This window comes from Odocoileus virginianus, chromosome 1, assembly GCF_023699985.2.
Source record: "Odocoileus virginianus isolate 20LAN1187 ecotype Illinois chromosome 1, Ovbor_1.2, whole genome shotgun sequence".
NCBI classification, from domain to species: domain Eukaryota; kingdom Metazoa; phylum Chordata; class Mammalia; order Artiodactyla; family Cervidae; genus Odocoileus; species Odocoileus virginianus.
Genome location: NC_069674.1, coordinates 2,674,838 through 2,690,992, shown reverse-complemented (window position 1 = coordinate 2,690,992; position 16,155 = coordinate 2,674,838). Strand labels below are relative to the sequence as shown.

Here is a 16,155-nt window from a genome sequence, read left to right as displayed (position 1 = left end):
GTCATTGTCCACAGTGGTTTTGGAGCCCAAGAAAATAAAATCTGTCACTGTTGCCACTTTTCCCCCTATCTATTTGTCATATGATAATATATACATTACATGTGTATAGATGTGTGTGTAGTGGCTCAGCAGTAAAAAAAAAAAACCCTCCTTCAATGCAGGAGACACAAGTTCAATGCCTGGGTTGGGAAGACCCCCTGGAGGAGGGCATGGCAACCCACTCCAGTATTCTTACCTGGAGAATCCCATGACTGAGAGGCCTGGCAGGCTACAGTCCACAGGGTCGCAAACAGTTGGACATGACTGAATTGACTGAGCATATATATATATATATATATATATATATATATATATTACATGTATTAATATATGTATATATACCTACAGAGAAACATACCTCCATGCACTTACGCAAAAACTAGAAAGAATGGCCAGGGTCCCAATTCCCTTAAGTCAAAAGAGCTTTGAACTTTGGGGAACAAAGTACATAGTTGTGACCAGGGCAGAGACGGGAAAGCCTGTCCTGCCCACCCAACAGGCAGAGCAGAAGATGGAAGACTCCTCTGCACACACTCCTGCTTTGGCTGGGTCAGGCTCAAGAAAAGAAAATAAATCACATTATTAGCAAATGCTGTCTTGATTGAACATAACCATTCAAAAGCAGTTTTGGTTATAATCCAGTGTCAACAGTCTTTTACACTTTTATAGAAGTAGATTAGGTGAGGTTCATGCCAGGTTGGCACCTTGGACCGGGGTGGGGGAGGGGGGCAGGGGGACACGGGGGTGTATGACATCCACACAACCAGGCTGTGTCTAGCCAGTCAGGTGGAGGAGATTTAGAGAAACTAGTTCTGACCCTGGGGTAACAGGAAATGTCTACTCAGCACTTCTCAAGTTACCTAGTGAAACATCTTTATGGTCCAGGAGAGTAAACACACCCCCTGAAAGCATTACTTTTCCTTGAGGTCTCTGGATTATCACTCACATGAATCCCATCCTCACCTCCACCCCCAAAATGAAGTTTGAGAAATGTTGGTACCTCAGGAAGGCTTTTTTAATCTTCTGGCATTAAGTCAGAAACCCCAGCGTTGAAGAGATCACACAATATGGCATTTCACACTGCCTAAGCCTGTAGGGTCTCTTGGCTGTGAGCGGATTTGCTATTTAGAGCACAAACTTCCTCTCAATCTCTGCTCACCGGCAGACAGTGGGAAAAGACCAGAGTTTTTCTACTGTTGTTCAAGGACATCTTAAATAATACAATCTTGCTCAACGAGAGGTGGGTTTTCAGTTGGCATGGAGCCTGTCCTCCTATTTAGACGGCCAGACTCAAGTGGCAAACGAGATATAAATACATGACATCAACAAGATAAAATAATATCTTATTTTTATCCCAAGTGGTTTTGATGGTTTGTTTTCCACTAGTTAGAAACTAGAAGAAACTATTTTATGAGTGGAGATTTCATCATTTACATTTTCGTAAAAAGGGCTCGTGTCAGAAAGGGTTTCTGAAACCACTCTGGTGGCTGGGAAACACGGCTGAGCCCTTAGACGTGCCAGCACCTTCTGGTCACTGCAGGCACTAACCCACTTTATACCAGCAGGTGCGGTGACCGGTCAGGAACCTTAGACAGCAGGGCATGGAGCGGAAGTCAGAGCATCACCACGGGACACGCCGGGGCAGTGACCATATGGAGGGGAGGCTTTTGAACGGGTCATGCCCGGGATAGGGTCCGGAGGCTAAGGTCTTCCAGCACCGGACGCCAGGCCCGCGGCTGCCAACTGTTGGGAAACCGCCCTCCCGCGGCCGCCGTCCACCCGAGGCCCTGGGCGCTCTAGGCCAACCCCGTCCGTCCGTCCGTTTCAATGCTCCCTCCCCTCGGCCGGTCCATCGGCCCGTCTGTTAGTCAGTCCCCTCCCCCGCTCCACCCTCTGGTCAGTCCGTCGGTCCCCCCGCCTGTCGTCCTCTCGAAGCTCTGTCCGTCGGCAACGCGTCCCCTCCCCCCGAGCCCGTCGGTCAGGCCGTCCCCCTTCATTCCCCACCCCCAGCTAGCGTCCAGCCCCTGGGCGCGCTCTGCCCGCCGTCCGTCCGTCCGCGTTCCCGAGCCAGCGCGCCGGGCGCGGGGCGGCGGTGGCGTGTGATGACGTCATATGGGCCGCCCGCCCGCGATTGGCCGCAGCCTCCTCACCAGACCCCGAACGGACGGGCGCGCGGGCGGGGCGGGGCGCGCTGAAGCCACGCCCCCGGGCGGCGGGCCTGGCGCGGCCACGTGACCCGGGGGGCCCCCGCCGCCCGCCTTATAAGCCGCGCGGCGCGCGGACCGCTGCGGGCCCGACTCCAGGCGGTCTGGGCCGGTACAGTTTTTCGAGTCCCTCCTCCCTCGGCGAGCCCGCGGGCGGGCGCCCCTCGGCCAGGTACGCGGGGCACGGCGAGGGCGGCGGGGTAGGGGCTCCGGGGCGGGCCGGGCTGGGATGTCCGGGTGCCGACCTCTCCACTCCGGACAGCCGCCCCTCTAGGCCGCCTTCCTTGAGGGTCCCTCGGGCCTGGGCGTAAGCCCTGACCCCAGCCCCGGTCCCTGCGCTGGGGGCCAGCACCCCCGACCCCCAGGTGCGCTCTGCCGGTGCGCCTCCCGGAGCGGGAAGACCCCGGCAACTTGTTCTGGGGCGACCTGCCCCCGGTCCTGCCTGGCTGAGTCCGCCTCCTGCAGACGAACGGGGTCTGGAAAACTTCTGGACTGGACGGGCCAGAACTTAAGGGCTTCTGTGGAGGGCCGTCGTGGCGGGAGCGCAACGCTCAGGTGGACCCAGCCTGCCTGCCTGCCGCGGAAAGCAGTCGGTGCATCTGCTTGGCTGGGGCTGTGGGCAGGGTCCTTGCAGCCGCTCCCCACCCGGGGGCACCTGCCGGGTGTGACTAACTTCCGAAAGGCCTTGGGGGTTTTCCTGGACCTGCTGGTGGTGAACCAGAGCAGAGCCCTCCTTGACTGGGCCTCCCTGGACCCGACCTCCTTTGGAAGTGAACTTGGTCAGGGTTCCACCTCCACGCCCCCTTTTCGTTCTAGGAAAGCCTGCAGACGGGTGGCTCATGCCCAGACTGGACGACCACCTCTGGAGAGGTCCCTGCGCTAAGGGCACGAAGCACAGAAGCCACCCAAGGGCCAGTGCCAGAGGGCTGGTAGCCAAAGCAGGCGAGATGAGCAACTCCTCGGCCTCAGGCCCCTCTCTGCTGGCGGCCCACGGCGCCCTGGGCACCGACCCTGCTCATGGGCCTCAGAGCGCTGGTGTGGGGGGCCAGGGCGGCAGCAGCCACGTCAACAGCTGGCATCACCACCTGGTGCAGAGAAGCCTGGTGCTGTTCTTGGTGGGGGTGGTCCTGGCCTTGGTGCTCAACCTCCTGCAGGTCCAGAGGAACGTCACCCTGTTCCCAGACGAGGTCATCGCCACCATCTTCTCCTCTGCCTGGTGGGTTCCTCCGTGCTGCGGGACAGCAGCGGGTGAGTAGACACCGCAGATGTCTGCTGGGTTAGGAAGTGTGTTTGGCCTCTGAGAACTGTTTGAGAATGGAACCATCCAGAGAGGGGCGGTGTGCATCTCCAGTGACTGTATCCAGAGGAGAAGGGGCGAGAGGAGGAGCCCACATGCCAGGACTCTGGATGCCGCTGACGGGGACCAGGCGGGCGGTGATTGGCTGTTCCTTGCCCGTGCCAGGCTGACCGAGGTCCTCCCCTCTTACTGATCTGGCCCTGAGGACAGTGTTGAGGGGGCCCGCAGCTGTCACCCCGAGCGAGCCGCGCCATTGGCCACCGGTAGAACTGGTGAGCCGAGGAACTGCCGCGTGATTGGCTGGCCCTGGGAACATGCTACCCACCGGGCAACCGAAAACAAACCGTCACGTGGGCGAGTGGGCAGAGCTGCCCCAGTGGCCTCCCTGCACTTCCTTTTTCAGGACTGCCCTGTGAACGTGCCAGAGCCAGGCCTTCTCCCCCACCCCCACCAAAAAAAAAAAAAACCCAAAACGCCAGGGTCCCAGGATGAAGGAAAACAAATGTCTTATCCAGAGTTTAGATTTTAGTGCACCTGGCCAGAGTCTGACCCAGACAAAACCTGACCCAGAGTCTGCAGTCTTAACAGACTAGACAGATGGACTGTATCTCTGAGTAAAATTTCTTGGTCATCTGGCTGGTTTTAGGAAAAAACGCTGAACTGATCTCAGCCCAGTAGCTGAGAAGTAGCACTTCTCTGGTCACCCAGCATTCACTGTGGCCTGAGGTCTGCCGGTGGTTGAAGTGCAGAGTGAGCAGCCTGCCCCTGGCAGGCATCCTGGGCTGGTGGGCAGGACAGGTGTGAACCTGGGTGACCAGGCTGGCTCCTGTCTGCCCCGTGGCCGGCATTTATGGACTGTTTTATATGCTTTGCTTCCCCTGGTCCTTACGAGACTGCTGCAGCTCCATCTCACAGACGTGGAAAGTGCAAGGGGACACGCCTAGTGGCAGGCGCACTGTCCGTAGCTGGGTGTGTCCCCTGCACTGAGAACGCAGCGGATTGTCAGCAGCTTCCCTTAGAGCAGGGGGGAGGCCCCAGGCTGGAGTGGGGAGCCTCATGGGAGGGGTGCTGTGGGGAGGAGGTTCTCATCGTTCTCAGGGAGTCAGGCTTCTGCTGTTTTCTAAGCCCCATCAGTAGGCCCTTTTACTATCCAGACTCCTTTTTGGGCATTGGACCTAGGTGCACACTTCCATTTTTTCATTCTCATGTGATATAGTAGTTCCTTTGACTGGAACAGTTGATCTCAAAACCATTGAACTATTTGGTTTAGGCTTTATTTGTAACAGAAGCTTCAAGGAATTCCAGGGATATCTGATACATGACGTCTGGTACCCTAGCTGCTTTTTTTAAGCCATCAGTCAGGGGCATAAAGGGAAAATGCCATAGTACATTTTCACCTACTTGAGTATGAAAGGCTAAGATTAAGATACAGTGACTTAAGTGATGAAACTGTTTGGGTTCTGTTTTTCAAGACTCCAGAATTATGGGGATTCCCTGGTGGTCTAGTGGTTAGGACCCAGTGATTTCACTGTGGTGGCCCAGGTTCAATCCCTGATTAGGGAACTAAGATCCCACAAGCTATGCCATGTGGGTCCCCCACCCCCCCCAAAAAAAAGTCCAAAATCAGAACTTGATAAAATGTAATATGGAATTGAAATTGTTTCATTGACTCTTGGGCTAAAGCTGTGTTCCTTGTTTCTCTGTTTGGGAGCTGAACTGGGTCCCTCTTCTCGTGGGACCCCAGGGGCACCGTGCATGACTCTCAGGCCTCAGTACCTGGCTGACGTCACCTGGCCTGCCTCCCGGCCAGTCGCCACACGCCCTGGTCCCTCTTGCTTTAGCTTTTTCCATTTTACGTCGCCCCGGAACACCGAGCCTTCCCCTTCTCTGGGAACTCTCAGGCTTTAAAGTCCTGTGTCTGTGAAAACGGTTCCAGGCCAACAGTAAGCTCTTCCTCCTGCTCCTTCTGGTTACATAACCCTCATCGTTTTACACACGTGGGGACAAACCCGAGCGCCAGGTTCCACTGGGGCGAGCGGGGGGTGAGGCCTTGTTTCCCGTGCTCCAGCCCTGGTTCAGGGCCTGGACGCAGGGCCAGGGGGGCAAGGTAGTCCTGTGTACTGACCATGGCAAGGATGCACGGTGCACACGCAGGTCTCTTGCAGAAAACGCTGCAACCCCTTAGCCATCAGGGGCAGGACCACCCTCTGGGAACGTGGCCCGCATGACCCACACGGCACAGTCGGGTCAACACCGGGGTCCCAGGCCTGCGTGGTGTCAGAACAGGTGCCGTGGCCTCCAGGCCCTGTGGGTGCACCCCTCTCACTGGGAGGGGAGGAGCACTGAGGTCCCCAGGGAGGCCCCCTGCAGAGGTGTGGGGGTGCTTCCCACATGGATGATTGAACCCTCTGGCTCCATTCCTTCTATAGGGCAAGCCAAAGAGCCGCAGTTTTATTTAAAATTGTACAGAACGACATGGATTTTTTTGGTTTGTATTCAAGGAGAACAAAGATGTAACAGTTTAGAAATAAAAGATGTAAAGTTAGTTTAAATATCTGATGGCTGGTAAATCTAGGAAAGGGAATGGTTTGAATAACGCACTGATGATCGCCACGTAGCAGTCACGTGTCTCTGCCGGCGCGCTCAGACCCTGCCGCCTTGTCTTCTCCCGCAGCTGTGGTCGGCCTGCTGTACCCCTGCATCGACAGTCACCTTGGGGAGCCGCACAAGTTCAAGCGGGAGTGGGCCAGCGTGATGCGTTGCGTGGCCGTCTTCGTTGGCATCAACCACGCTAGTGCTGTATCCTTCCAGAGCAGCCTCATGTTACTGTTAATGAGTGTCTATCGCGTCCTGGGTCAGTTGAACCATCCTCTTACAAGTATCATTTCAAACCGTGTTGCTCAGTTTCCTCTCGGCAGAGCTTTCGAAGTGGTCCTGAAAAGTCCTTTTGGTTCGTTTCAGGAAACAGTTAAAACGACCCTGGGAACAGAGTGGAAATCTTTATAGTCTGTCCCTTTCTCTGTCACTACCTGTTGGATCCTCGGAGTTTGGTAAATTCCCTGTACGTTTCTGCCTCCCATCCTTCCACAGCGCAGACCTGGTTCCTGTGCCGCAGTGAGAAGTGGGGAGAGCTTCACTCTTCGTGGCCGACCCTTCCCGAAGGCAGAGCAGAAGCCCGTCTGCTTCTCCGCCCTCCCCGGCCATGACCAGGGAAGGCCCAGGGCTGATCAGAGGAGGTGGCCTCAGGAATAGGGTTCCCAGTGGAGGTTACCTTCAAGGTCCAGTTCCGGCATTCACCGGCGGGCTGCCTGGGAAAACACGTGCAGTTTTCAGGAAGATGGGCCGTGGTTTACCAGGTCTCGGGAGATTTATGGTTTCTTTCTCACAGAGAGATTATATTTTTAAATTCTGGAGAAAGCTGTTTTTAGAGTTTCTGCTGCTTAAATCTGCTCTACCCTGATTTTAATGATAAGAACTTCAAGAAAAAGTATTACAAGAGAGCCTGGCTCTGATGAATTTGTTTTGTCCCCAGTTGATAAAGCAGTGTTGTGAAGGAGGCCAGCTGTGTCTCCATCCGCTGTGACCATGTCATGTTGAATGCCATTCCGATGAGATGTCTCCTTGCAGACATGGAGCAAAGACCAGGCCTGCTCAGTTCAAACTGCTAGTAAGAACAAGAAGTAAAAGTGGGACTGTGGGTGACTTACTGGAATGTAGTTGTTTTGTGGTTGAATTAAATCCAAGCAGGGTTTTGTGCATAGCTTTTAGGACTTTGACAGGTAGAGTCAAGTTTTCGACGCAGCGATCCCAGAGGCACCCCAGGGCATCCTGATCAAGTAGCCTTGCATCCAGCACATGCTCTCTGCGGCTCTCCCTGCGGCTTCTGTGGGTGCAGAATTAGGTGGTGCACACATGTAGGCCCCGGGGCTCGTTTGTGTGGTGTTGACCGTATTAGAAATTGTTGCAGTCTTCCTTAACTTTGCATCGCCAGAAACTGGATTTTGCCAATAACGTTCAGCTCTCCTTGACGTTAGCAGCCCTGTCTCTGGGCCTCTGGTGGACATTTGACCGTTCAAGAAGCGGCCTGGGGCTGGGCATCACCATCGCCTTCCTCGCCACCCTGATCACGCAGCTGCTGGTGTACAATGGGGTCTATCAGTAAGCACGTGCTCTCAAGTGTCCCCTCTGTCCGGAAGCTGTCACTCCACTTTTACTCAGAATACCCACGAAGCTGAGGTGCCGTGTTCTGTTTGTAATTACACGGCATGAGCTTAGACATGAAATCTTCAAAAGCATTGCTTATTGTTGATTCCCATAAAAATGCACCGTCTGTAGTTTAAGGAAAACCAGGCCATGGTGGAGAGCTTTGCATTGTTCTTCAGTCTCTTAAGCTATGTCCAGGTCTTTGTGACCCATGCTGGACTGCAGCACACCAGGCTTCCCTGTCCTCCACCATCTCCCGGAGTTTCCTCAAACTCATGTGCATCGAGTCGATGATGCCATCCAAGCACCTCATCCTCTGCCGCCCCTTCTCCTCCTGCCCTGTCTTTGCCAGCATCAGGGTCTTTCGCATCAGGTGGCCCCGGTGGGCGGTGAGCGTAGGTGAGACGCGTTAATGTGGCTGGCGTGCTGTGTGCCTGCGCACCGTGCAGGGCTCACGTCTTCCTTTCCCTCCAGGTACACGTCCCCAGATTTCCTCTACATCCGCTCCTGGCTCCCCTGCATATTCTTCTCGGGAGGCGTGACCGTGGGAAACATAGGGCGGCAGCTGGCCATGGTACGTAAGTCTGTCACATCGGCGCCTGGTGGTAGCTTTCAGCTGGGTCAGCTTGCTTTACATAAGACGTTATCGTTTGTGTCAATGAATGCCTAGTCAGGAGCAACAGTTATTCAGATAAGCATGCATTTTTTAAAAAGCTATATCCCCGGGTCATTCTTTGCTGACTTGTAAAGGTTCAGGGGTTTGTAAGCTCACAGTGAGAGCTGCAGAGGAACCGGAGTTCCCCTCCCATGACAGGTCTGTCAGCGGCTTTTCTGAACTGCCGCTCCTGTAATGACCGGCAGAGACGAGTTACAGAAATAGCTAAATGAATGATTTATGATGAGTCTCCCCGGCTGCACTGCACGGGTACAGGCGACGCCGTGCTAGGGGCAGGGCGCTGCGCCAGGCCCCTGAGAGCGCGGGCGGGGCTGGGAGGGCGCTGAGTGCCCCTGGGTGGGTGGACTCCGGCCTGGACCCTGTCTAAGGACTAAAGGGAGTCACACTGAGTCCCGGATGGAGCCGTTTCCCAAGAGCCAGAAAGTCAGACACAGTCAGGATAACTTGGCAGTTCTGCTGGCAGTGAAAGACCGCAACACTTGAGCACTCTGATGAAGGAGTGTGCAACATGGACATTTAACTGTTTTGAATGGAGTTCAACTCTAAGGCTTAAATAAAATGAACTTAGAAAAGGAAACTAGAGTCTTATAAGGGCCATTTCTCTGAGACACACTCTGGGACTTTCTTAGAAACTTGTCTTGGTCCCTCATGCTTTTTTTTTTTTGAAAAAAGGACATTTATTTGTACCTGCTGTTGGGAGCCGCCTGCTTGGCTGTTTGACAAGAGTGGAAGTAACTTAAAAATGAGAATTTGTGATGTTTCCCACTGGCTCCTGAGTCCACGCCATCCTTCCCCCTCCACCCTTGTGATTGTCTGGACCCGCCGCCAAAACAAAAACTGTCGACGGTTTGTCTCTGGACCCCTTGTGAGCATGCGCGGCCCTGCCCGGTGACCACAGCCTTGGACCCCCCGTGCTGATCCCCACGCCCCTGGTGGTTCCGGGGAGAGGGAGGCAGCTGCATGCTTGCCGTCTGCGTGGAGATCTTCACTCAGTGCCGCTTAGTTAGGGTTCTTAGTAACGCTTTCGAGATAGAGGTTGTCTTCAGCTCCCGTGACTCTTCACGGAGTTAAAGTTGACAACATTCATTCAACTGGTTACTAGTTCAGGAGGAGGGGTGGATGCTGTCATACGTTTACGAAGAAGGGTTTTTGAATGAATTTTGTAAATAAGCGTCCTTTTGGTAGAGGTAGATGCTGCACACCACACGCAGGTTCGTAACACCAGAAACGGTTGGTGGAGACTCACAGGAGTGCGTGGTCACATCTTTGGCGACGACACCAAGTGAAGGTGGTTTTAGCAGCTGTCCTTCCATCCTTGTCTTCCTGCTGCTGTTCAGTCGCTCACTCGTGTCCGACTCTTTGCGACCCCGTGGACTGCAGCACGCCAGGCTTCCCTGTCCTTCACCATCTCCCAGAGTTTGCTCAGATTCACGTCCATCGAGTCGGTGATGCCATCCAACCGTCTCATCCTCTGTCACCCCCTTCTCCTACCTTCAGTCTTTCCCAGCATCAGGGTCTTCTCCAGTTCTCCAGTGAGTTGGCTCTTTGCATCAGGTGGCCAGAGTATTGGAGCTTCAGCAACTGTCCTTCCAGTGAATATACAGGGTAGATTTCCATTAGGATGGACTGGTTTGTCATAGACATTTTCATTTTTTTTTTTTAAAAGATGAGTGAAAGTTTTAAACAGAACTTAAGATAACTGGCATAATTATGGTTCCCCTTTCTTAAAGGTGTTTCTTCTTTTTTACTCTTCAAAATTGGGGACCATCTTATCTTTGGATGTTACTGTTGTGTCTTGAAACTGGAAGAGGCTGGTGAGCGTTGCAGTCATCAAAGGGAAAGAGCCCCCGCCCCGGTCTGAGTCCAGCCCTCCCGCTGTCTTTCCATCCGTGCACATTTATTTGTGTGTGTATTTGGCCACGCCTCATGGCTTGTGGTACGTTAGTACCCAACCAGGGCCTGGACACCAGCCCCAGCAGGGCGAGCTGCTGATGGGGAGACCGGTAGACTCCTCAGATGTGTGAAGCCAGAGGGGTAGTCACAGCTGGTTTTACAGATGCCCCCTCCGCTGCCAGCCCCTCCAGGGAGGGAAGGAGCAAAGCCCCTTTCCCCGAGCCCCCAGACCCCAGCAGAGGACACGGTCCGCGTGATCACGGGCAGGGCGGTCATGGCTCGGGTTGCAGCCGTGTTTCTGGGAGAGTGGGGGAGAGAATGAGGGAGGGTTACTTCTGTTACAGCTACTCGGGGCCCGAGAGTGAGGCATGGGCTTCAGATGGTCTTAAAGGGTCAGCCTCTCCTGGCGGAGGCGGGCAGTAGTGAGGAGCTGGGTTGGTGGGGGCAGGCGGGGGGAGCGCTCTGCAGGAACGAAGTGGCCACTTCTGACAAGTAGCTGGTTGGGGTGGTTCTTTTCTCTTTTGCAACTTTAAAGTTTACCATTGTTCTGCAGTTGACCCTTGAAGAACAGATGGATTGGGGCACCAGCCCTCCGAGAAACTGAAAACCTGACTGTATTGGATGAATCCTGTATTAATGGATACAGCCAACCAGGGACTATGTTGAAAAAATCTGCCTAAGTGAAGCCTCGCTCTAACTCTCATTGTTCAAGGGCCAACTATACTTGGTAACCGCAGCACTGGCGGTGTGCAGGAGCTCGTGGTCGTGGTCTCTGCAGCGGGCAGACCTGTGTCAGGAGGGGGCAGGCCCATCAGCTGTGTCCTGCGGAGGTTGTCCGTGGGGTGGTCACCGCAGGACCGTGGCCCTCTGCCTTTGCACAGCGCCACCTGTGCCCTGGCAGCAGAGCCTTGGCTCTGGGGTGTGGGTGACAGGAAGGCAAAGAATCGGTCCCCCCACCCCCTGCAGAGCCCCCGGACCCTCATCCCCACCCCGGCCTCCCCTCCCCCAGTCTATCCAGCCTGGTCCCTGCCTTTCTATTTGTCTCTTCCATCCTTCAGGGCATCGTAAGTGAAGTGAACTGAAAATCACTCTGTCATGTCTGACTCTTCATGACCCCATGGACTACACAGTCCATGGAATTCTCCAGGCCAGAATACTGGAGTGAGTAGCCTTTCCCTTCTCCCAGGGATCTTCCCAACCCAGGGCTCGAACCCAGGTCTCCCTCATTGCAGGCAGATTCTTCACCAGCTAAGCCACAAGGGAAGCCCAAGAATACTGGAGTGGGTAGCCTATCCCTTCTCCAGCAGATCTTCCCGATCCAGGAATCAAACCAGGGTCTCCTGCATTGCAGGTGGATTCTTTACCATCTGAGCTACCAGGGAAGTCCTCTGTAAATGACTGTCCCCTGAAAGCAGTAGGGAATCTTAAAAAGCCCCCCTTTGTCCAGCAGGAATTACATGCCTTCACAGCCTGTCAGTTGACCTCTGAACCTGACACCCCTCCTCTTCACAAACCCTCCATCCACTTCAGCCTTTCCTGCCATCTCCATGGGATGGCAGACCGTCTTTCTGCAATGTGCTGTTGCAGGAGCAAAAAGATAAGTGTGTGAAGCCAAAATTGTATTTTTCATGAGACTAGAATTGGAAGTTATATTTGCTTCAAATTGCACCAGGGCTGAAGAACAAAAAATATATTTATAATAAGGTTTGTCTTAGACATCTGTGACTACCCATGACTTGACCGTCCCTGCCAGAAGGGCCTTCTGCTTTCCCCACCACCCAGCAGCCAGTGGCTGTGATGGGCTGGAGCAGGGGCATGGCCTCTGCTCTCTGCCCCTGCCTGACCACCCACCGCCCAGTCCCAGTCCCTCAGAGAAGCGCCAGGGCCAGGCACAGAGGCGCGTGCCCCCCAGCGCCCTGGGGTGTGCACCCTGGTGGCTTGGGTTTGCGTCTGTGGGTGCCTGGACAGCGCAGCACCTTGCTAGACTCTTTCTTGCCTAAGTCTTTAAAAAGATCAAGTTAAACTTTTTTTTAGAGAAAGAGAATATTCTAGCTAGATTTTTCTCTTCTTTCTTCAAAGAAAGGGAAAAAACTAACAGCTGCTATGTGAAGGTGAGCTTACTCTTCATTTAGAATTTGAAAGCTCACTTCCAACCCAGGAAAGGACTCTGTGCCTTAGAAACGGAGTCGATGATGGTCCTGTTTGCACGTCCATGGCCACTGTCCTTGCTTTCAGAGCAGCCTCCCTGTGGTCCTCGGACAGAGGACACTTCTGAGACATATTTTAGCCGCAGTGTTGCAGGATGAACTTTTGGTTTCAAATGTCTCCAAGTGAGGCTTTGTAGTGGAATGTGATTTGAGTGCAGAAGACAAAGGGCTGAAGGCATCGACCCGAGGTGGGCACCGGTCAGCATGGGCCAGGGTTTCCAGTGTGACGCGCCTACAGCCCACACCCTCCCGTCCGCTCAGTTCTGCCCTTAAAGGTGCTTCCTGGCCCGGGCGGGTGTGCCCCAGAGCCACAGGCTGGCTTTGCTCGAGTGTTCACTGGTTCACGTTGCTTTTTCTGTGCGGTATTTGTTGTCCGCTTCTGTGTTTAAACGAGAGTGTGTAGCATCATTTTATCGAGTTCGTGTCTGTCGTTTGCAGATGAAAGTCTCTTCTCAAGAAAAGTAAGGCTTCCCACTGCCGCCTGAGGAACGTGGCCCCGTTCCCAGAGCCCAGGGCCAGGACGCTGGGTCTCCAGTGCACTTCCCTGGCCAGTGGGGCATGGTGTGCCTCTCCCGTCTGCGATGCGGCGGCTCCTGGCCGTCACAGCGGTGGTGTTGTCTGGCTGGCATCCATTGGCACTTGGCCGAGTCCTGCGGCGGCGGTGTGGGGGCAGGACTGTCAGCGCACTTTGGAGATGGGGGTCGGAGCCCAGGAGGCTGAGCGGCTGGCATCTGGTGCAGAGCGGGCTGGCCCGTGTGGCTCGCTCGGCCTCTCGGCAGGGGTTAGGATGAGACGCAGGATCCCCGGCTCTGGCAGGAGGCAAGGGCCTGTCCTCACACAGCCCCGTCACCTCAGGAAGGTCAGCCTCTGGTCTTGGACCTGCTCCCCCAGCGGGGTGTCTGTCTTCCATTGAGGGCCCACCAGGCCGGGCCCAGACGATGGCCGCAAGTGCGGGGTGCCCTCCCCGAGTTTCCGCGCCGATCGGTGAGGAGGCGCGCGCAGACACGGCGCCTGGGCGGCGGTGCCGCCTCTCGTCCTGCCTGAGTGGGACAGACTGGGTCTGCTGAGACTGCGGCTCCCAGCTCAGGGCCCCGAGGGCATTGCCGTGGGGCTGGGGGAGCCCGCCTGTCGCCAGACCAGACCATGTTTCTGGTCTCCACCCTCGCCTCTGGCGCAAAGGAATTTTTCTTCTCTCACTTTATAGGGTCCGCTTAAATTGCTAATTAAAACACGCAACCATCCAGCGCTAACGTGCTCTCTTTTCTTCTCTTTCTCTACATAGGGTGTCCCCGAAAAGCCACACAGTGATTGAATCTTCAGACCCACGATCCTGAAGAGTGGCGAGGTTTGGGAAGAAAATCCGCTTGATACTGGGTAGTGATGAAGACTATCTCTTTTCCTCAGTAATCTTTTCAGATGGGGCTGACTGTTCCAGTGATTCCTGGGAAACACTTCACCTGTTTCAGAGCAGCAGCGAGGGTGGCTGGCCGCTGGTGTTGGCACCTTGCGGGATGGTGTCCGGGCCCGCGTCCGCCGGGGGGCTCCACGAGCAGGCCGGCCGGGTACCGGGTCCCAAGGACTCAGTTTCCCGTGTTATTAAATGCCAAGTTGCCATATTTCCTAGCCTCGAACTAAAGCCTAACTACCAGCTCTGGTTTGGTATCAGCGCCCCGGGGATGGCTCGATGGTGCTTACAAAGATGAAGTGTGATAAAATAGGAATATTACTCATCCAAAAGATTTTAAAAATAGGGCTGTGTTGTGAAAGAAGAGAAGGCGGTGGTGGCAGCAAGTGCAGGGCGGCCGTGCTGGGCGGGCGGGCGGGCACAGCGTGTCCCTGGTGCCCGTGTGGGCCGCCGTGCAGACAATCGTGCAGAGAGGAGGCGGTGCGTGGGAGGTCGTGGCTCTGCGCTGCGATGGGTTGGACTTTCCACCCCGGGATTCACAGAGTTTGCCCAGAATCCGCGTCGTCTCGAAGGGGGCACTTGCTGGCCACACGTCTCCGTCTTGGCCCAAACCGTGAGTTTTCTTTGATACTTGGGAAGAAGACACAGCTTTTTCCCCACAGCCCTATGGGATTTGCAATCTGTGATTGCCTTGTGAAAAGAAGAGTGCGTACGTCACTGCATTAAACATTCGGTGTTTCTAAATACTCAAAAGACGTGGTGAGCACAATGTATTCATTTAATGGCATAGACCATGTTGGACCTGGTCTGCAAGTCCTGGGTCTTCAACTTCAAGTGCAATGTATAGGAAACCAATCTGAGCCTTGTATTCTCTTTAAATATTTATTATTATTATTTTTTAAACATATGAGATGTTAAAGAGGGTTCTCCATTTCAGTGCTGCATGGAGGCAAGTTCAGCAATAATTCTTTTCGGTTGTGAAGTCCCTTTGTTGTCGTGCCCTCCCGCCGAGCCCCAGTCCTTTGAGATGCTCCCAGTCTGGGGGGTTTAGTAAACTTGTAATTTTTACTTACAAATTCACCCTTTCTATATTTTGCAATTGAAAATATTTCGGTTGTTTTGAATCCTGTGAATGTGGCTTGATGGTAAGATTCCTCGGGCAGCCGGCAGTCGGGAGGCTGGGGACGTGGGAGCCCCTGCCGGCAGCCGTGGACTCTCCGAGTCCAGTGGTCCCCGTCTCAGTTTGCTTTTAAGGAAAATATCCTGGAGTAAATTTTAGGTTACTGTAGTGACTTTGTTTTAGAGAATCTCCTTTAAAAGAAAATAGAACCATTCTGAACTTTGCAATGACCCCCTTATGACATTTTCTGAAAACGAGAACCATCAACTATGTGAAAAGATTTTTCAATGAGGATGTCAGCGTTTTTGTGGGAAAAAAAAAAAACCAGAAGTTATTAGATGAAAGCAGTCATTGAATCTTTCCAATATACTTGATCATGCACAATGAGTATTTTTCTCTCTTAAACTGGAAATAAATTTATGTCTGTTAGAAGCAGTGTAGCCAAAAGATGTGAATCTGAAGAATTTCGTTGCCAATATTTTCTAGCAAGTATATGAACCAAAGTCATTTGAGTTTGTGAAATTGTTACATAGTATGAGCAGAATTTGCACTATACCAGATTGGAACATCTAGTGAGATTCACATTCATACCAAGTTTTCAGCATTGTGTTCTTTTGCATTCATTTTTTTTACTTTTATTAAAGGTTCAAAACCAACCATTGGATTTATGGGTTTTTCTTTTAAAGGGAGGAGGGGGAGCTCCCTCTGTAGGATAGTCACATTTGGAATGGAAGAATATTTTATAGCTTTCCAAAATTTACTAAGTTGCCACACAATCTCTCGGGAAAAATATTTTTTCCTCGTGGTGGAAATGTACGTGTTTAACCTCCCGCCCTGCCCACTGGTGCTGGGCAGTGGGACATCTTCTCCAGCCTTCCCACCCCCAGGAATGCTGTCCTCCATCTTGACGTGAGAGGGCCCTTCTCCCTGTCCTAGGACACGGGGTGTCTGGACACCCAGGAAAAGGGCAGAGGAAGCCTCCAGGTCGTGAACAGCCAGTGTGTCCGGGGCCCTGAGTGAGGGCCCGCGTGGCAGAGGTCCACTGTCCCCGGCGCCTGCTGGACAGGGTCACCGCCGGTGATGAAGGTGTCACGGATGCGCTCCATGTACA

General features: G+C 53.8%; 1 protein-coding gene across 1 annotated transcript; it reads left to right on the top strand.

The window, feature by feature from the left end:
* Positions 1-2,307: 2,307 nt before the first annotated feature.
* On the top strand, positions 2,308-15,700 carry INSIG1 (insulin induced gene 1). Its single transcript, XM_020900277.2, has 6 exons — positions 2,308-2,415; positions 3,060-3,491; positions 6,215-6,339; positions 7,532-7,698; positions 8,218-8,317; positions 13,802-15,700. Exons 2-6 carry the CDS (start codon positions 3,083-3,085, stop codon positions 13,829-13,831), a joined length of 831 nt encoding a protein of 276 aa, XP_020755936.1. The 5' UTR covers positions 2,308-2,415; positions 3,060-3,082; the 3' UTR covers positions 13,832-15,700.
* The last annotated feature ends 455 nt before the right edge of the window (positions 15,701-16,155 follow it).

Coding starts and splice junctions, on each gene's coding strand:
- INSIG1 (XM_020900277.2), top strand. CDS start 3,083: ATGCCCAGACTGGACGACCACCTCTGGAGAGGTCCCTGCGCTAAGGGC. Junction 7,699..8,217: donor GTGTACAATGGGGTCTATCA/GTAAGCACGTGC, acceptor CTTTCCCTCCAG/GTACACGTCCCCAGATTTCC. Junction 8,318..13,801: donor TAGGGCGGCAGCTGGCCATG/GTACGTAAGTCT, acceptor TTCTCTACATAG/GGTGTCCCCGAAAAGCCACA.